The sequence below is a fragment of the Agelaius tricolor genome, unplaced genomic scaffold (genome assembly GCF_023055355.1).
Source record: "Agelaius tricolor isolate 1412-34295 unplaced genomic scaffold, bAgeTri1.0.p SCAF_70, whole genome shotgun sequence".
NCBI lineage: Eukaryota > Metazoa > Chordata > Aves > Passeriformes > Icteridae > Agelaius > Agelaius tricolor.
The window spans coordinates 650,046-670,842 of NW_027269330.1; the positions used below are offsets into that span (position 1 = coordinate 650,046).

Genomic DNA, 20,797 nt, shown 5'->3' on the forward strand with positions numbered 1-20,797 from the left:
GGCCACAGCCGGCACCCCTGTGCCTGGGCATGCCGCTTCCGCCGCCACTGGGTCCATACACGGCACCCCAGCAGGGGAAAACTGCAGCGCCTTGCGTGTATCCTTAACTGACAGCTGGTATCCCTCCGCGTTTTCGCCTTCCGCACCCCTAGCACCGAGTGGGACTACTTTGTGTCACGATTCATCCGCACAGCCACATCCCCGCACACAGAATTATTTTGCCCCTGCAAATGCCAACCCTTTGATCCCAGCACAAAAGAATTTCGAAAAAGAACAGTTCCCAAACAGCCCCAGAGTCCCCCCAGTGTCTGGGACAGATTTCTCAACCCAAAAAGAGACACCAAACCCCGAAAATTCCCCAGCATTAATCCCAAAATTAGAAAACTCACAAAAATCTTTTGATAATTTTCAACTAAGAGACTGGGATGAAGTCAGAGGCCAGATTTGCAAAGAAGAAAGTCCAAATCCTTTAGCTATGCCTGTGCCATTCAGCCAGCGAGCCCCTGGTCCCAGAACACGGGTGGCTGTCCCACCTCATGAGATGAAGGAATTGTGAAAAGCAATAAGGGACGGTGGCATCTGCTGCCCATATTTTAAGCGACTGCTGAAAAGCAGCCTGGAAGGACAGACAGACAGACAGACAGACAGACTCACACCACATACACGGGGGTTCGGGTCACGCCATCACAGGTGGGAAGGGAACAAACGTTCCTGGCAGAGTTTGGGGTGTCCTCGGTTCCTGGGATCAGGGCAGGGCTGGGGGGGGGATCCTCTCCCTGACCCCAGAGCCGTGGGGCTGAGAATCCTCTGTGGGGAGGGGAGGAGGAGTTTTCCACCTCAGTTTTGGGGGAATGGCAGCAATTCCATGGAGCAGCCACGAGTCCAGCTGGGAACCAGCCCAGCAACAGCTCCAGGTCCTTCGTGCCTCCGGGTGCTTTGTTCCCTCCAGGTCCTTTGTGCCTCTGAGTCCTTTTTCCCTCCGGGTGATTTTTGCCCCCAGCAGCTCCACCTGAGCCGTTCCAGACCAAGCCAAGGCTCTGTCCCCACCAGCAGGGACAGCAGGCAGGGCACAGGGACGGTGGCACCTCCTCGTCCCCAGGGTTGTGACAGCTTCGGGGGGAGCAGGAGCTGTGGGTCAGCGTGGAGGGAGCACAGAATCCATGGACAGGCCAAGTTTGGGACAGGAATTGGGAATAAACTGGGTTTTGGGAAAGGCTCTTCCTGCAGAAGGTGCTGGGCACTGCCCTAGGGCTGGCCAAGCTCAGATTTTGGGGTGTCTGTGCAGGGCCAGGGGCTGGATTGATGATCCTAGTGGGTCCCTTCCCACTCAGGAAATTCCAGGATTCTCAGATTATTGCAGGGAGCTGCCCAGTGTGGATCCTTCCATGGATCCTTCCTTGCTCTGTCCCTCCATCCTTCAGCATTCACGAAATCCACCCCCAACAAAAACCATCTCCAGAGTGGCCACAGCCACCAACTCAGTCCAAAAGCACAACAAAATTAAAAAAAAAAAAATTAAAAAAAAAGGAATCTTTTATTAAACAGCAACAAACCCAGAAAAACAAAAACAAACCCAGAAAAACACCCCCCCCCCTTCCCCACGCTCCAGGAATTCTGGGGGTCCCCACAGCCCCCAGGACAGCGTGGGGCGACAGGGACAAAGTGTCCCCAAAGTGTCCTCAAAGAGTCCTGGAGGTGCCTTGCAGGCCAGGTGCCACCGTGGGGTGCCCAGGCTGGCACAGGGCAGCCTCAGCACTGCCACACCCGGGCAGCGCTGCCAGCCTGGCCTCCCACAGCACAGGGGCTCCGGGGCGCTCACTGCAGACAAGGGCACAGGGTCAGGGCTCTGGGGACATCCTGCCCACCCCAGGCTGCAGAACTGCCCCCACCCTGAGCCTGCTTCATCCCCAGCATGGCACAGCCCAGGCAGGGCAACCACAATGCCCAGAGTGGCACAACTCCAGTGCCAGGGCACCCAGACCCCAGGATCCCAAACTGGGGCTGCTCCATTCCAGAGCACCCAGACCCCAGGATCCCAAACTGGGGCTGCTCCAGTACCAGGTGCTCAGGAAGCATTTCCCTCCTCAGATCCCCAGGAAGTGTTTCCCTCCTCAGATCCCCAGGATTCATTTCCCTGCTCAGATCTCCAGGACCCAGCATCCAAACTGGCTCAGTTCCATTCCCAGATCCCCCAGGATTCATTTCCCTGCTCAGATCCCCCAGAAGTTCCTCTCTCCCTGCAGTTTCTCCCTGCTCAGGTCTCTCCCTGGGGTCCCTGCCCAGCCGGACCCCTCAGGGCAGCCCTGGAGGCTCCCTGGCAGTGCCCAAGGCCAGGCTGGGCAGGGGAAGGTGTCCCTGCCCCTGGTGGGGCTGGATGGGCTCCCAAGTCCCTTCCAGGATGCTGGGAGCTTTCCCAGCAAGGCCAGGCCCCCACAGCTCGGGCCTGCCCTGACTGCCCAGGCTGTGACTAAAATCTGTGTCCCTGGCAGGGGAGAGCTCAGGAAGGGACAGGAATTGCTGCCCCCAAGGGCTGGGAGCTCCTCTCACACCATCCTCACCCACAGCCCAGCTCCAGGCCTTGCAGAACCGCAGGACACAGGGCTGTGGCTGTCCCCACACTGCAGGGACAAACACCCCACAAGGTCCAAGTTCAGTGAGAAGATAAACCCAGTTTTACTCTGATTCTCACCTCCCAGCCACACAAACCCTCAGGTTCCTCCTCACCCTCCTCCCAGGGGAGATCCCTGTGATGCCCACAGGGGATGCCAAGGGAAGTGCCCACCCCAAGGCACAGCTCAGCCCCAGATTTAAATCCCAGCTTGTGCAGAGCCCTCAGCTGGAACTGCAAGGGGAATCTCAGCTCTGGCTGCTGCTGAGGCCTTTGGGAAGGTTACATAACCCCGCTGATGTCAGGGCTAAAATTAGGAGCAAAGCCTCATTTCCTGCCAGAGCTGCTTTCAGTTTGCTCTGGAGCAGCCCTGGCACGGCCTGAGCCCAGCCTTGGACACACAAGCTCAGCATTGTAAAGGGAAGCCAGGATCCAAAAAATTAACCCCTTCCTGGCTGGCCTCAGCCTGGAGAGCAGGGCCAGGCCTGTTCCTGGGTGTCCAGAGGGTTTCAAGGTGACAGGGACACCAGCACAGCAGCTCTGAGGGGGATTGAGAAGCACCAAAGCTGCCTCTGACACAGAATTTCAGACCTGTGCCCACTGACCTGAGGGGCACCAGCTCTGGGCTGCAAGCTCTGAGCTCGGTGAATGCAAGAGATCCAGGAAGGTCAAGGGAAGAAAACCCCAAAATCCTGAGATTTATCCAGGACTCTGCCTGGAAACTCCTGGACACGACAGGTGCAGGGTCAGGTCTGGGGCAGCAGGAGCCAAACCAACCTGGGACAGTGTCCCTGCTGTGGTGGGGGTGGCACTGGGTGGGATTTGAGGTCCCTTTGAGCCCAAAGAGGGCCCTGGGTGGGATTTGAGGTCCCTTTGAGCCCAAAGAGGGCCCTGGGTGGGATTTGAGGTCCCTTTGAGCCCAAAAAAGGCCCTGGGTGGGATTTGAGGTTCCTCTCAGCCCAAAAAGGGCCCTGGGTGGGATTTGAGGTCCCTCTCAGGCCAAACCATCCCACAGTTCCATGGTATCGAGGACAATCACACCTGAACAGTGACACAGTGACAATGCCCTGGCTCCTGCCACCCCCTCCTCACACCCCAGACATGGAACAGCCACACCTGGCAGGGCCAGGAGCTGCCCAGGTGGACAAGGAGAGGTGTCCCCCTTACCTGAGGGCCCTGGGGCTGCTCCTCCAGCTGGGGCTGAGCTGTGCCCAGCCCTGCCTGGCTCAGGGTGCCCACACGGCCGGGCTGTCCCCGCAGCGTCACCGTGATGGTGGCCGGGGCCTTGAGGCCTGCAGGGCACACAGAAACGTCCCTGAGACACAGGCATGGTGGAGGCCACCTCCAAACAGGGCTCAGAGGGGCCTCTTGGGAAGCACAGAGCAGGAGGAGCTTTGGGAATAAAGCTCCAGGCACCAGCAGCTCCTCCCTGCCTGTGTGTCCCTCACTCACCTGCAGCCTGGTTGGAGATGTGGGCCAGCCCTGGCAGGCTGCTGGCCAGCTTGGCCAGGCCCCCATTGCTCAGCAGCTGCTGGATGGCCGTGGGTTTGCCGCCGGCAGAGGCGCCCAGGGCCAGCGAGGCGGCCACGGGGATGGTGCGAACCACGGGGCCCGCGGTGTCGGTGCTGAGGGCAGCCAGGCTCTGCAGGGCACCTGGGGCCTTCAGCGCTGAGCCCTGCAAGGACAGAGGGCACAGCTGAGCTCCTGCAGGCCAGGCTGGGCTGAGCCCTGCAAGGACAGAGGGCACAGCTGAGCTCCTGCAGGCCAGGCTGGGCTGAGCCCTGCAAGGACAGAGGGCACAGCTGAGCTCCTGCAGGCCAGGCTGGGCTGAGCCCTGCAAGGACAGAGGGCACAGCTGGGATCAGGGCAGCCCTGAGCTCCTGCAGGGCCAGGCTGGGCTGAGCTCTGCAAGGACAGGGGCACAGCTGAGCTCCTGCAGGGCACCAGGGGCCTTCAGTGCTGAGCTCTGCAAGGACAGAGGGCACAGCTGAGATCCTGCAGGGCCAGAGGGCAGCCCTGAGTTTCTGCAGGGCACCAGGGGCCTTCAGTGCTGAGCCCTGCAGGGCCAGAGGGCAGCCCTGAGCTCCTGCAGGGCCAGGCTGGGCTGAGCCCTGCAAGGACAGGGGCACAGCTGAGCTCCTGCAGGGCCAGAGGGCAGCCCTGAGGTCCTGCAGGCCAGGCCAGGCTGAGCTTTGCAAGGACAGGGGCAGCCCTGTCCTCTGTCCCTCTGGGGACAGACCCTTTCCCAAATCCCACCCCTGAGCTCTTCAGGCCCAGGCCAGGCTGGGATGGCCACTCCCCTCTCCAGCAGAACCTTTGGGGGTCCCACACTTGTCCAGGCAGGGCTGGTCCTGGAGGATTTGTCCCTGGAACTCTGAGTGGGACAAAGTGGGATCCTGAGAGGTGCCAGTGTGGCTTTTCCCACTGATCCCTGCCAGCTCAGCAGTCTGGGGCTGCCTGCACAGAAGCAGCTCCTCCCAGAGCCCTTTCAGAGCACCCAGAGCCAGCCCTGATCTCCTGCCCAGGCTCCCCCTGCCCCGGGGGCTCTCCAGGGGCTCCTCACCTGCACAGGGGAGCCGGCGGCAGCCGCGCTGGGGGCCAGGCTGGAGGCCTTGGTGCCCATGTCCTGCAGGCTGAAGCTCAGCCCCTGGAGCAGGCTGCTGGCAGAGGCTGCTCCTGAAACCCAGGGAAGGACAAGGTCAGCCTGGGAGGGGTCAGCAGCACTAAATTCCGGGGCTGTCCTGGGGCTGCAGAGCTGTTCTTCAACCTGGGGATCCTCCCACAGCTCGATTACGGGATCAGGGAATGTCCTGAGTGGGAAGGGACCCACTGGGATCATCCAATCCAGCCCTGGGACCCTGCACAAACACCCTAAAATCCCACCCTGGGAGCCCTGCAGACACCTCAAAATCCCACCCTGGGAGCCCTGCACAGACACCCCAAAATCCCACCCTGAGAGCCCTGGGAGCCCTGCACAGGCACCCCAAAATCCACCCTGGGACCCTGCACAGACACCCCAAAATCCAAAGGCTCCTGGAGCTCCAGCAGCCTCGGGGCTGTGCCCATTCCCTGGGCAGTGCCCAGCACCCTCTGGGGACAGAACCTTTCCCAAATGCCACCCCAAACCTCCTCCCCTCTGGGGACAGACCTTTCCCAAATGCCACCCCAACCCCCCTGGCCCAGCCCCATGTCCCTGCCGAGCCCCAGAGGGGTGGCTGTGGAGCACAGCAGGATTTGGGGTGCTGCTGTTTCCCACACAAGCCCAGCCCAGCCCAGGCCGGGAGGGTGAGGAGAGGCCGCCCCAGCCCCTGCGAGCTGTCCCCGGTACCTGGCAGGGCAGGGCCCTGGGCGGGCAGGCCGTGGCTGCTGCCGGCCACCAGCCGGCCCTGCAGGGCGTGGAAGGCGCTGGGGGCGGAGCCGGGGCTGCCGCTGCTGCTGGGGATGCCCGGCTGGGCCGGGCTCAGCGAGGCCTCGGCGCTTGAGCTCAGCCTGAAAGGGAAGGGAGAGACCCCGCTGAGGGCTGGGACAGGGCTGAGGGAGCTGAGGGAGCTGAGCTAGGCAAGCACAGCAGGGCTGGAAAAAACCCTAAATATCATCGATTCCAAGAGAAGCTTCCAGGGCAGCTGCCAAATCCCTGGATTTCCAAAGTGGGAGAGAATCTGGTGGCTGTGCTCACCTCCCAGGGTCACCCTGCCCCAAAGGCACTGAGCCTGCAGGGCACTGTCCCTGCCTAAACCCCACATTTTACTTATTTAAAATTTAATTTTATAAATATTTTTAAATTATATATATATATATATATTTTAATATATATTTATATATATTTATATATGTAAACATATATATTTATATATATGTTCATATATATTTATATACATATAAAAAGATATATTTATATATATTTATATACATATAAAATATATATTTATATATGTAAATATATATTTATATAATATATAATATGTGTATATTATATATTATATAATATTTATTTATTTATATTTTATACAAAAAATAAATTTTATTCACTTGAAACCAGCTCTTCTTCCTCTCCAACCCTGATCCCAGAATCCTGGGATGGTTTGGGTTGGAAAGGGCCCTAAAGCCCCACCCAGTGCCACCAGCAGGGACACCTCCCCCTGTCCCAGGTCACTCTGAGCCCTGTCCAGCACCTCCATGGCTCCTCTGGGAACGGCATCAGCCAGAGCCCAGCTGCCCAAAGCCTGAAAATGTTTCCATTTTAGGATGGACAAAAGGTGTCAATGTGAGATTTACACCCCAAGAATGCACAGCTCAAGCCCTTCAAGAGCTGCTTTGAGGCTCCTCTCCCCTGTCCTTGCAACAAAAATGTTCTTTGTATTGCAAAGGTGCCAGAAGGGAAGGGTTAAAGACAGAATTTCTGCCAAAGCCACCACAAAGACAGAGACAAACCTGGGGTTGGGAAGGCACAGCAGACACAACCACAGCACCTCCACTGCCAGGGCCCCACGGAGCTTCCAGGAGCTTCAGAGCCTCCCCCATGCCAGAAAACTCCACGTGCAGGAGAGAAAGACCCCGAAACTCCCCAGTTCCCACTCACTTGGGGGTGGAGAGCAGCCCCGAGAGCTCCTTGGTGCTGGGCACGGCCTGGCCCAGGGGCAGCGGCTTCCCGGAGACAACTGCAAAACAAAAAGGAGAAGGCTCAGCTCCTGTCCCCCAAACCCTCTGGGATCCCCCTTGGCCAAGTACCCATCCAGCTCCCAGAGCATCTTCTGCAGGAATCCCAGTCTGGGAGGAGCAAAATCCAGTTAGAACACACGAAATATGGAATTCCAGAGGCAGGAGGGAAGGAATCCCCTCCTGAAATCCCCGAGGAACCTCAGGCCCCTGGCACCAATTGAAAATCTCTCTCCTAAAGGTTCTCTCCACAAATCCCCTCCTGTTCCATGGATGGATTGCTGGGATCTGGGTGATTTTGTAAGGATTCTTGCTTCAGGACACTTTACAAAATACACAGGGATGCGACAAGTCACGGAATTTGTTCATTTGTTTATTGCAGCATTGGGGGGTACAACTGCATTCCTTCCTTGTGCATTGCTCCTGGCAAAGAGGCAATCCTTGTTTGGGTTCATGATTACTTCTGCAACTCATTTCCTTTCTGTGGAAAGAAGTAAAGTTTGGAAAATTAAAAAAATAAAATTAAAAAAAAAAAAATTTGATTCTGGAAAGCAGAGGTTTTCAAAGCTGCCAGAAGATGAAGCGAAACCTTCCAGAAGGATGTGGATTTGTGTCTTGTGGCAGGAAGATGGAGCCCACCAGCTCTTCCTGGGCATTTTCCAGGTGCAGAGGCAGGGTGGGAGCTGGGATTTGCTGGGATGGGAATCCCAGGGGTGCCTGCCCCACTCCAGCCCAGGGGGATCAGCAGAGTGGGGGATCAGGAGGGCACAGAACTCTTGCAGAGGGAGCAACTGCACCATGATCCCTCAGGGGTCCAGGCATGGGGAATGCAGAGAGAGGACCAGCAGGACCAGCAGCACCAGAACCCAGCTCCCAGCAGCACCAGAACCCAGCTCCCAGCAGCACCAGAACCAAGCTCCCAGGAGGACCAGAACCCAGCTCCCAGCAGCACCAGTATCCATCCTGCTCCCAGCAGCACCAGCAGCACCAGCAGGACCAGAACCCTGCTCCCAGTAGGACCAGCAGGACCAGAACCCTGCTCCCAGCAGCACCAGTATCCATCCTGCTCCCAGTAGCTCCCAGTAGCACCAGTATCCTGCTCCCAGTAGCACCAGTATCCTGCTCCCAGTAGCTCCCAGTACCTCCCAGCAGCACCAGTATCCTGCCCCCAGTAGCACCAGGATCCTGCTCCCAGTAGCTCCCAGCAGCACCAGGATCCTGCTCCCAGTAGCTCCCAGTAGCACCAGTATCCTGCTCCCAGCAGCTCCCAGCAGCACCAGCACCCATCCTGCTCCCAGCAGCAGCTCCAGGCCTCCAGAAGGAGGTGCCTGAGCAGAGGGAGGTGCAGGATCCCCTCCCAGCTCCAGGCTGTTTCCAAGGCTCCTGCCAAGGTCCCCCCCAGCCACTCACACCTGGTGTCTCCATCTTTCCCTGCAGCTAAATCCTCCAAAAAGCAGGGCTAGGGAAAAAGCAGGGCTCAGGAGAAACCAGGACTAAGGAAAGCCAGGCCTGCCAAAGCACAGCTCCCTCCCCAGCAGGCCCTGCCAGGTGCCACAGCCAGGTGCCAACTCACTTTCAGCCTGGGTGCTCAGGGCTGCTCCGGTGCCCGGGGCATCGCCGTGGGACACAATGGTCACCTTGATTTTGGCTCGTTTGGAGGTTTTGGTGCACGGAGGGCTCGGGCTGGGGCTCTGCCGCCTCTTCAGCTGCACTCTCACATCATCTCTGCCAGCCCCCTCCGAGTGCTCGGGGGCTGCTGACACTGGGGGACACAGAAGGGGCTCTTGGAGTGCCCAGGGTGCTCGGGGTGCCAGGAGGGGAAGGTGCCCGTGCCCAGCTCCCTCTGTGCCAGCCTGCCCAGCTCCTGTGCACAGGAACCCCCTGAGACCCCAGAGCTGCCAGGGCTGCCCTGGCTCTGCACGGCTGCCTCAGCCCCACAGGGGCATTTGCACCCCAAAATCCTGGCTGGGCAGGGACAAGGTGAGGGCCTGCAGGCACAGAGGGTCAGGGCTCAGCTGCAGCTCCAGCACAGCCCAGGATGCCCCAGGTCCCTGCAGGAGCTGGGCAGGGTTGGAGAGGCACCAAGCGAAGCCGAGGAGCTGCTGCAGCAAAGCCAAGCCCCCAAAACCCCACACTGCGAGGGCCTGGGGCAGGAACCCCACAGCTGAGAGTTCCCTGCCCCAAGCACAAGCTCCCCGAGGCCAGGGTGACCCCAAGAAGCACAGAGGAGCCCCAGGTGCAGCCCAGGGACACGGCCATGAGCTGCCTCAGCCTGCCAAGCCACACCTGCCACCCCTGGGGCACAGCCCCCGGCCCCAGCCTGCAGTGCTGAGAATTCCCAACAGTCCCAGCTCCCCAAAGCATCCAAAGCATCCAGGAGAGCCCTGCAGGCCCCAGAGCCCCAGCCCAGGGCCAGCAGCCAGGCAGGAGCGAGTGGCACATCATGGGCACCAGGTGTCCCTCAGAGCACGGGCAGGGACCCTGGCGTGTCCCTCTGTGTCCCCTGGGAGCTCGGTCTGGGAGCTTCCCAGAGCCGTCCCTGATCCATCAGAACCTTCCCAGAGCCATCCCTGATCCATCAGAGCCTTCCCAGAGCCATCCCTGATCCATCAGAGCCTTCCCAGAGCCATCCCTGATCCATCAGGGCCTTCCCAGAGCCATTCCTGATCCATCAGAACCTTCCCAAGGCCATTATGGGTCTATCAGAACCTTCCCAGAGCCATTCCTGATCCATCAGAGCCTTCCCAGAGCCATTCCTGATCCATCAGGGCCTTCCCAGAGCCATTCCTGATCCATCAGAGCCTTCCCAAAGCCACCACTGATCCATCAGAACCTTCCCAAAGCCATCTCTGATCCATCAGAACCTTCTCAAAGCCATCAAGGATCCATCAGCAAAGCTGAGATTTATCCATGGGGGCAGGAGGAGCTCAGCAAAGCCTGAGATCTCTGCTGGCAAAGAGGGCCCTGGGCTGGAGCTCCAAAGAGCAGAGAAGCACAAAGCAGGGGACGAGGGGACACAGCAGGGACACGCTGGGGACACAGCCCCAGAGGAAGGGGAAGAGGAGGATGATGGAGGAAGGCAGCAGAGCCAGAGAGAAGGACGGAGACAGGCAGAGAGCAGTGAGGAGATACTCACCAAAGAGACATGAGGAGGTGCCAGGAGGAAGAGCTTTCCTCACCAGCATGTTTTGTTTCAGAAAAGCAGCAAACTGAGCTGAAATGAATCAGAGAGAATCACAGAATCACAGACCTGGCTCTGGGGACACCGAGAGGGGACCCTGGAGCAGGCAGAGCTCTGGACAGGACAGATCCAGCCATGGGAGCACAAAGAGCCTGACACAGCCAGTGGGACAGGGCTGAGAGGAGCAGGGCTGGGCTGGGCTGGGCTGGGCTGGGCTGGGCTGGGCTGGGCAGGGCTGGGCAGGGCAGGGCTGGGCTGGGCTGGGCTGGGCTGGGCAGGGCTGGGCAGGGCAGGGCTGGGCTGGGCTGGGCAGGGCTGGGCTGGGCAGGGCTGGACTGAGGGCCTGAGAGCAGCTGGGAGATGGGAGCCAGCAGTGCCCTGAGCAGCTCCAGATGGGAATCACCACAGCATTCCCGAGAAAATCAGGCACCAGGAATCATCATGGCATTCCTGATAGATCCAGGCACTGGGAATCACCTCAGCATCCCTGACAGAACCTGGCACCAAGAATTACCACCCCTGCTTTTATTCCCAATCAAACCAGGCACCAGGACACAGATCCTGTCCTGGTCCTGACACAGCCTCCTCCTGTGTCCCCTGGGAAGTGCCTCCCTCAGGAACACGACCCTTCAGTCCCTGGGCTGAGGAATGAAGGCAGAGCCAAGCTCCAGCTTCCCCCTGGAGCCCATCCTTGAGCTGCAGGTGACAATGATGGGTGTGCAAGGTCACAGCTGCAGGTGACAATGATGGACCTGCAGGGTCACAGCTGCAGGTGACAGTGATGGACCTGCAGGGTCACAGCTGCAGGTGACACCTGTCCAGATTTGCCCTGAGCACAGCAAGGAGAGAAGGGAGGATGCAGAGCCATCCCCCAGGTGCTGCTGGGATTTGCCAGGAGGGCTCTTCAGCCACAAAAGCTCTCCCTGAACTCCCAAAGGTCACCAGACTGAAGCTTTTCAACAAAAACCACAAAACCCCACAGCTCAAGCTGGTTCCTTCTCCACAGCAGGTTTTCCACAGGATGGTTCTGGAACTCCCCAAATCCCACAGTTTCCACCTCAATTCAGCAGCCTCAACCACCTCCTGAGCACCTTCAGAGTCTCCCCAGGCAGCCCTGAAGGAGACACCAGGCCAGGATGTCCCAAAAGGATCAGAGCACGGCTACAGGCTCAGAAAATCCTGAAAATCCTTCCCAGTCCCAACAGCAGCAAGGCTCCACAAGCTGCAGAAACACCATTTCCAACCCAATTCCAAGCCTCCAGCACTGACAGGCACTGAGCTGCAGAGAAAGCTGCCACAGGGAGCTTGGAATTCAGCACAGCACAGAGAAAACAAAAACCTCCACAGCTCAAGAGAGAGACAGAGAGAGAAAAGCCCAGACTGCAGCAGCTGGAAGGGTGGGAAGCTGCAGGGAGCTGTTACCTTGTGCCTGCTTGTGGCTCAGGACGGTGTCGGGCCTCGGCACCGGCCTCCTCTGCAGCTGCGTGGGGCCCACCTGGCCGGGCTTGGGCAGCGCCAGCGCGGCCACCTTGGTCTTGGGGCTGGACGTGGGGCTGCTGGACACGCTGGACAGGTCCTGCCGGGACAGACGGACACTCAGCCAACGTCTGCCGGGGCAGCCCTGGCCCTGAGCACTCCCTGCCCTCACCGTGGGAATCCGGGGGGTTTTGAGGGGAAAGACCTTCAGGATCCAGTGCCACTGTCAGCAGCAGGGCCACCCCTGTCCCCAGAGCCACACCCAGCTGGGCCCTGAACATCCCAGCACTGGTGACTCCACCAGCCCGTTCCAAAGCCTCACAACCATGAGAGAATTTTCCCAACTCTCTCATCTCAACTTCCCCTGAGGCCCTGGGTACCTTCTCACCTCCCTCTCCTGACACTCAACACAGATTTGGGAGATTTAATTTTCCCAAATTTCTCATCTAAAGCTCCCCTGAGGCCACAACCCCCAGGTACCCTCTCACCTCCCTCTCCCAATGCTCAACACAGATTTGTGGGTTTTAATTTTCCCAAATCTCTCATCTAAACCTTTCCCTGAGGACCTGGGTACCCTCTCACCTCCCTCTCCCAACGCTCAGCACAGATTTGGGGGATTTAATTTTCCCAAATTTCTCAGCTAAACCTTTCTCTGAGGCCACATCCCCTGGGTATCCTCTCACCTCCCTCTCCCAACGCTCAGCACAGATTTGGGAGATTTAATTTTCCCAAATCTCTCATCTAAAGCTCCCCTGAGGCCACATCCCCCGGGTATCCTCTCACCCCTCCCTCCCAAAGCTCAGCACAGATTTGGGAGATTCTGGTGGCACAAAACCCCCTGTTTGCACACCCCCAGCTGGAATGAGGCTGGGAAGAGCCCCTACCTCGGAGCCTGAGGGTGAGGCTGGCACTTTGGCTGCAGGGGAGGCAGGTCTGCTGCTCCTCTCGGGCAGCTCGAAGGACAGGTCCCTCCTGCTGCACTCACGGGGCTTCTTCTTCCTCTCGGCATCCAGGTCGCGGGGCTCGGAGCCCGAGTGGCTCTCGGCCCGCGTCAGCACCCCCGTCAGGAAGTCTGCAATCTCATCCTGGGAATTTTGGGAGAAACACTGGGATTCAGGGCTGGGCAGCTCTCTGAGCAATGGATCTCCCACAGCTCGAAGCGAGGGAATGAGGCATTCCCAAGGGGACACATGGGTAAGGCTCTGTGGGTTGGGAATTCTGCAGGAAATCCCCCAAAGCTCACAGAGAGAATGGAGATTTCTCAGTGAAGCTCACAAAGCACTGATTTAGGACTTGTGGGGAAAAACCACAGTGGTTTCTCCCAAAGTGCTGCTGTGCCCCCAAGCAGATGTGCTGGGACACTCAGGAAACTGCTCAGGTTAAGGGGCACCCCCAGGGATCCCACACCTCCCTTCCAAACCCCCTGAGGAGAAGATTCCCTCCAATCCAGCCCATCCCTGCTGTAACCTGGGACACTCCAGCACTGACTCCTTCCTTTGCCTGATCCCTGTGGGTACCTGGATGCACCTGTCCACCATGCTCTGGGTCAGGCCTTCTGCCTTCTTTTTGGCTTTGCTTATCCTGGGGGAAAAAAAGCACCAAACCAGGTGGGAATCCACACTTTTCCACGAGCATCCTTCACCTGATGAGGACAGAGATCCTTTCTGCAACTCCCCAAAGCGTTTTGCAAAGCTAATCTGACATTTCAGAGCTCTGCCTTCGCACCCAGTGTCAGTTTAAGGTTTCTTTCCTCTCCTTTATGGATTTTCACTGCTAGAGATCCCTGGCTCCTGTGATGCTCCAAAAGCTCCTCTGTACTGCTGGGTGCAGCCCTGAATCAAGCCCAGCCCTAGGTCAGGCCCATTCCCATACAAGTTTTTCCTGCAGTTATTCCCAACACAGACAAGTCTGAAGTATTCCCATGCAATTCCCACCTTGTTGCAGCGCCAGATTTGGGGTTGGCATCCCCAGCCCACCCAGGTGCTGCCCAGAATTCCCAGAGGAGAGAGCCCAGCTGGCAGAGCCTCACCTGAGGTTGTCATCTGCTCCTCCCACCACCACCAAGCTGTTGTCCGCCCGGATCTTCTCCCGGAAATCCTCCATGGCCTCCACGTTGCACTGCAGGGAGTTCTGCCCGATGACGAAGAGCACCGGGGTCTTCATCTCCAGGAGGGGATCATCCACGTCCTGCAACAGGGCAGGGATGGAGCTGCAGCCCCAGCACGGGGCTGAGGAGCTCCCAGGGGTGAGGCCCAACGGGATTTACTGAGGCCAGAGGGAAACCCTGCTCGAGGTGCAGGAAATGGAGCCTTGAATGGAGCCTTAAATGGAGCCTCTCCAATGGAATTCCACTGCCCCTGCAAGGAGCCACTCCCCAGCCTGGCTGTGGCCATCACCGGTCCCTGTCCAGTCACACCCAAAAGGGACAAATGTGGGCTCTGTGGAAATGGCACAGAAAGTGAGGGACACAGGACAGGGATAAGGAGGGACACAAATAACAAGGGACACAGGACAGGGATAATGGAGCAGGACAGGGATAAAGAGGGACACAGGACAGGGATAAAGAGGGAGCTAGGCCATGGATAACAAGGGACACAGGACACAGAAAACAAGGGACAGAGGACTTGGATAATGGAGCCAGGACAGGGATAAGGAGGGACACAGGACAGGGATAATGGAGCCAGCCCATGGATAACAAGGGACACAGGCCCTGGATAATGATGGATCCAGGCCCTGGATAATGATGGATCCAGGCCATGGATAATGATGGATCCAGGCCATGGATAATGATGGATCCAGGCCCCCAGGAAGCAGCTCCAAAACCCCACCACAGCAGAGACAAGCCGAGAGCACAAGGTGACAAGATCCTCACACCAGCCATGGATCAAGAATCCCACCAGGGTTGCTACAGTCCCTCCTCTGAGAGCAACAGCTGCTCCAAACAACAGTCACACCCACACTCCCCCCAAATATCAGCCAAGTATCCAGGAACCATTCCACAAAAAAAGACAAGCAGAGCTCTTTAAGCAGCTCCACCTGATCCTTACCCCTCTGGGGCCGTCCACAGTGAGCAGGGGGAAGCCAAGGCACACGACAGCAGTGACATATTCCATCACAGAAACCTGGGCAGGGAGAGAGCAGTCAGCATCCCCAGCAGGGACACATCCCAGCAGTCAGCATCCCCAGCAGGGACACATCCCAGGGCAGCATCCCCAGCAGGGACACATCCCATCCCAGGGCAGCATTCCCACAGCCCAGCACATCCCAGGAATGAAGGCTGCTTTGCCAGGCTCCTGCCTGTTAATTACCAAGGTGTTGCTCTTAAGGTCTTAATAGCAACACCTTGGTAATGAACACAGTGATTAAATGATTCAAATTGCAAAGGGCCCATGACACAGAGGTCAAAGCCAGGCCCTGGAATGGGCACAGGGACAGAGAGAACCCCAGCAGCCACTGAAATCCATCCCTGAGCTGAGGCTGCCAAGGGGCTCTGGGAGAATCACAGAACCCTGGAATGGTTTGGGAAGGGCCTTGGAGCCCATCCCATCCCACCCCTGCCATGGCAGGGACACCTCTCACTGTCCCAGCTGCTCCAGCCAGGCCTGGGACACTTCCAGCCACAGCTCCCCTGGGAATTCCATCCCAGCCAGGAATTCCTTCACAATATCCCATTTAGATCTCCCCTTTCCCAGTGGGAGCTATTCCCTGTGTCCTGTGCCTCCATCCCCTGTCCCCAGTCCCTCTCCAGCTCTCCTGGAGCCCCTTCAGGCCCTGGAATGTGCTGGAAGCTCTCCCTGGAGCCTTCCCTTCTCCAGGTGAGCACTCCCAGCTCTCCCTGGAGCCTTTCCTTCTCCAGGTGAGCACCCCCAGCTCTCCCAGCCTCGCTCCAGAGGCTCCAGCCCTGGAGCAGCTCCGTGGCCTCCTCTGGAGCTGCTCTGACAGAGCCCCACCCCTCCTGTGCCCCAGGAACACAGAGCACTGGGGCACTCACGTGGCAGGCCACCAAGGCACCCGTGTTCCACCCGATCAGGATGATCTGCTTGTGAGAGAAGTGGTTGTGGATCTGTGGGACACAAAACAAAGCTGGAGAGCTGGGACAGACACTGGGACGATGCCCAGGGTGGCACCGGGGGCAGGGGGCACGGGGGAACCTCCTGCTGTCCTCACCTCGGCCACCTTGCCCCTGACTGCGCCGATCATGTGCTCCAGGCACTGCAGCACCCCCACCCCGCTGCCATTGTTCAGCAGGGACGTGGCAATGGGGATCACCTGGGAGGGAAAGGGGACGTCAGGGACAGCCAGCAGGGCTGGGGACAGCGTCAGCAACAGCCAGCAGGGCTGGGGACAACGGCAGGACCGCCACAGGTCCAGCCCCAAACAGGAACCCCACAGAGGAACCCCACAGATCCAGCCCCAAAGAGGAACCCCACAGAAGAATCCCACAGAGCCAGCCCCACAGATCCAGCTCCACAGAAGAACCCCACAGATCCAGCCCCACAGAGGAACCCCACAGATCCAGCCCCACAGATCCAGCCCCACAGATCCAGCTCCACAGAAGAACCCCACAGATCCAGCCCTACAGATCCAGCCCCACAGATCCAGCCCCACAGAAGAACCCCACAGATCCAGCCCCACAGACCTTTCCCAGGCAGGAGAGCTGGGACTGCCAGAAGCGGTGCCGTCGGGACGTGGGGAACAGGGAGTTGGCGGGGCCGGAGGACGCGATGAGGATCAGGGGGGACCCGGGCAGTTTGCTCTGCAAGGTCCAACAGGAGGAGCCTGTCAGGGACAGGGACAGCAGCGCTCCCAGGAAAGGCCTCCCTGCCCCACGAGGAAGAGGGAAGGATCTTGCACAGCTCCTTCATTGATTGTCTTCCCAAAGCTCCCTCAGGATACCCAGGAGAATTTCTCCAACAGAAGGGACTCTCCTTTCTGAGGGACAGCTCCGGTCTCTGCTCCCTGGGACAGGGCCCAGGGAATGGCTGGAGCTGAGGCAGGGCAGGCTCAGGGTGGGTTTTGGGAAAGGGTGCTGGGCACTGCCCAGGGAATGGGCACGGCCCTGAGGCTGCCAGAGCTCCAGGAGCCTTTGGATTTTGGGGTGTCTGTGCAGGGCTGCCAGGGGGGATTTTGGAGTGTTTGTGCAGGGCTGCCCAGGGTGGCATTTTGGGATGTCTGTGCAGGGCCAGGGGTGGGATTGATAATCCTGGTGGGTCCCTTCCATTCACAGAGCAGGTGTAAATCAGGGGCAGAAGAGCCCAGGGAGAGGACAGAGGCAGAGCATGGGGAGACTGAAGCTGCCATGGGACCCCCAAACCCTCCAGGGCACTCACTGGTTTATTATGGGACAGGACACCCACTGCTGGGTCCCAGGGCCTCTTGAGCAGCAGGGACAGCGCCTCAGCCCCCGCTGCTCCCGTCTTGGCCGTGGAGGAGAGCAGCATCCTGTCAATCAGCGCAGGGATCTGCAAACAGAGCCCAGGGGCAGTGAGAAAACACCCCCAAAGCACAGGACAGCAATTCCAGCCTCTGCCAGCTGTGACAGCCAAGCCTCCCCCTGCTTTTATCACCTTTCCCTTCAGGGTCTGCAGGGCATCCAGGTACGCAGCCAGCACGGGCAGGCTCAGGGTCTCCACCAGCGTGGTGTGGAGCCACTGGATGAGTTTGGTGTCCCAGTTGACGCTGGCCAGGGCCTGGCGCACCCTGCGGGCACATTTATCCACAGCAATCCTCCTCAGCACGGGCTCGTTGCAGGCCTGCAAGCAGGAATTCCCAACAAACAGTTCAGGGGAAGGAAGATGGAGCATGGCACTGCAGTCCCATCCCCAGGGAAAGGTCAGCGTGGGCTGCCCAAACATCTGGAGTGAGGACAACATCTGGCTGAGGAGGAGGCTGAGGGGAACCCTCAGAGCAATCCAGAACTTCCAAGGGGAAGCTCTGATTCCTGGGACAGGGACAGGGCCCGGGGAATGGCTGGAGCTGAGCCAGGGCAGGCTCAGGCTGGATTTTGGGAAAGGTTCTGTCCCCAGAGGGTGCTGGGCACTGCCCAGAGAACGGGCATGGCCCCAAGGCTGCCGGAGCTCCAGGAGCCTTTGGATTTTGGGGTGTGCAGGGCCAGGGGTTGCACTGATGATCCAGGTGGGTCCCTTCCAGCCCAGGACATTCTATGATCCCACAAAAACCACAAAGCCCAGAGCTGCCCGTTCCCCAAGGCCACCGTTCCCACGCTGACCACCCCAGGTTTTGTGGCAAGGCTGGAGCCCAGCCGCTCTCACCCCCTCGTTGGCCAGGCGGGCCAGCCTGTCCGACTGCAGCGCTTTGTGGATCTTGTTGAACAGTTTGTTCTGGGCCATGGTCCAGCCCGTCCTGCGGGGACAGACACAGCGGGGTCACCAAAAACCACCAAACCACTCCTGCTTCCTCTGCTCTGGAGCTGCCACCCCACCTGCTGATGTGCCTCTCCTAGCCTGGACTCCCATTCCCCGGAATTCCCAACCAAGATTCCCTGGCACTCCCAGCCCATATTCCCAGGCGTTCCCAGCCTGGATTCCCTGCCATTCCCACCTGTTGACATGCTCCTCCCAGCCCATATTCCCTGCCATTCCCAGCCTGGATTCCATGGCATTTCCAGCCCATACTCCCTACTGTTCCATGGCATTCCCAGCCCAGATTCCCACCTCTTGACATGCTCCTCCCTACCAGCCCATATTCCCATTCCCAGCCCATATTCCCATTCCCATATCCCCTGCCATTTCCAGCCCATATTCCCATTCCCACCCCATATTCCCATATCCCCTGCCATTCCCAGCCCACATTCTATGGCATTCCCAGCCCATACTCCCATTCCTAGCCCACATTCCCATTCCCAGGCCATATTCCCATTCCCAGCCCATATTCCCATTCCCAGCCCATATTCCCACCTGTTGACGTGCTCCTCCCAGCCCATATTCCCATTCCCAACCAATATTCCCACCTGTTGACATGCTACTCTCAACCCATATTCCCATTCCCAGCCCCTATTCTCATTCCCAGCCCATATTCCCTGCCATCCCTTGCCATTCCCAGCCCCTATTCCCGTTCCCAGCCCCTATTCCCTGCCATTCCCAGCCCCTATTCCCATTCCCAGCCCATATTCCCTGCCATTCCCGGCCCATATTCCCTGCCATTCCCAGCCCCTATTCCCATTCCCAGCCCCTATTTACTGCCATTCCCAGCCCCTATTCCCATTCCCAGCCCATATTCCCTGCCATTCCCAGCCCGGATCCCCACCTGTTGACGTGCTCCTCCCAGCCCATATTCCCTGCCATTCCCGGCCCCTATTCCCATTCCCAGCCCATATTCCCTGCCATTCCCAGCCCCTATTCCCGTTCCCAGCCCCTATTCCCGTTCCCAGCCCAGATCCCCACCTGTTGACGTGCTCCTCCCAGTCGTCGGGCGGCGGGGGCGCGTCGGCGTCGGTGCGGGCGAACATGACGTGCCGCTCGCACTCGTTCATCACGCTCCGAGCCTTCTGGTTGTCGTACAGCGGCATCGGCGTCGGCGTCACCGTCTCCACGTCGATGGGGACATCGGCCTCCCTGCCACCCACACGTGGGTCAGGGCAAGGATGGGCATGCCGGGGGCATCCAGGGGGTTTGGGGGATCCCAGCGCTCCCAGGGTTGCACAGGGTGGGATGGACCCAGGGATCTTGGTATTCCTGGGCCACCAACTGGCAGCTCCTGGAGCACCAAACCAAGCACCTTGGACATCACAAACTGAGACCTCTGGGCCCCCAAACCAATCTATCCTGGACCCCCAAACCGATCTCCCTGAAGCCCCAAACCAAACATCCTGGATCACCAAACCTAGAGCTCCAAAACTGAGCCCCTGGAGCCCCAAACTGAGACTGCTGGAGCCCACAAACGACAGCCCCTGGACCCCCAAACCATGGCCCCTGGCCACCACAAACTGAGACCTCTGGACAGCCCAAACCAAAACTCCTCAGTGCCCCCCTCACCCATCAGGATCCCACCCCAGGCCATCAGGGCCCCCAGTTTCCCCCTCACAATTCCCCCACTCGCCCTTATGACCACCCCCAGCCCACAGCACCTCCCAACTCCTCCCTCACAGCCCCGCCTCTCCCCACCCCTCAAGACCCCTGCAGGCCCCAAACGGCTCCCCCCAGACCCACAGGACCCTCTCCTTTCCCCTCACAACCCCTTAGCCCTACAGGAGACCCCCCAGTCTCCCCCTCAGCCTCATATGCCACTCAGCCCTACAGGACCCCCCTAATTTCCCCCTCAGCTTCTCAAAATCCCCTCACAACTCCACAGGACCCCCTCCCTTCCCCTCACAGGCCCCTCAGCCCTACAGGACCCCCCTAATTTCCCCCTCAGCTTCTCAAGATCCCCTCACAACTCCACAGGACCCCCTCCCTTCCCCTCACAGGCCCACAGGACCCCTCCAGTTCCCCCCTCCCACCCCTTGCCATCCCCTCCGCCGCCCGGGCTCTCACGGGGCGCTGCCGAGGTGCCTCCGCGGGGTGAGGAAGAGGAGCCGGGCGGGCCGGGCGGCGCTGGCGTCGGGGTGCGCGCTCCAGGGCTTGGCGTAGCTGTGGTCGAGGCACACCAGGTCCAGCTCCCGCTCGTGCGCCGACAGCTGCAGCAGCAGCGACGTGCCCATCCTGCGGGCCGACCACTGCAGCTCGCGCTCCCTGTCGCGATCGCGGTCCCCGGCGCGCTGCGACATGGCGGGAGCCCCGCCCCCTCCGCCCTCCCCTCACGGCGCCGCCGCCGCCGCCCGCCCCTCAGCGCGCGTGCGCGGGGCGCGCTCCCGCCTCCCCGGCCTCCCCTCAGCGCGCGTGCGCGGGGCGCGCTCCCGCTTCCCCTCAATGTGCGTG

General features: G+C 59.3%; 1 protein-coding gene across 5 annotated transcripts; it reads right to left on the reverse strand.

Moving 5' to 3' along the window:
• Positions 1-376: 376 nt before the first annotated feature.
• Positions 377-20,676, reverse strand: KANSL3 (KAT8 regulatory NSL complex subunit 3). Of its 5 annotated transcripts, XM_071417751.1 has the most exons (21): positions 20,414-20,676; positions 19,325-19,495; positions 18,194-18,284; positions 17,489-17,674; positions 17,252-17,383; positions 16,561-16,677; positions 16,089-16,190; positions 15,913-15,984; positions 14,969-15,043; positions 13,951-14,108; positions 13,439-13,502; positions 12,806-13,006; positions 11,868-12,021; positions 10,401-10,478; positions 8,838-9,026; positions 7,188-7,266; positions 5,937-6,097; positions 5,172-5,284; positions 4,061-4,283; positions 3,776-3,900; positions 377-1,818 (listed from the first exon to the last, which is right to left on the reverse strand). In XM_071417751.1, the coding sequence occupies exons 1-21, from the start codon at positions 20,644-20,646 to the stop codon at positions 1,816-1,818; spliced, it is 2,727 nt and encodes a 908-aa protein (XP_071273852.1). In that variant the 5' UTR covers positions 20,647-20,676; the 3' UTR covers positions 377-1,815. The 5 variants fall into 5 exon arrangements, with proteins under 5 accessions (XP_071273852.1, XP_071273850.1, XP_071273851.1 ...); XM_071417749.1 differs by having other exon boundaries at positions 377-3,900; XM_071417750.1 differs by lacking the exon at positions 10,401-10,478 and having other exon boundaries at positions 377-3,900.
• Between the last annotated feature and the right edge of the window lie 121 nt (positions 20,677-20,797).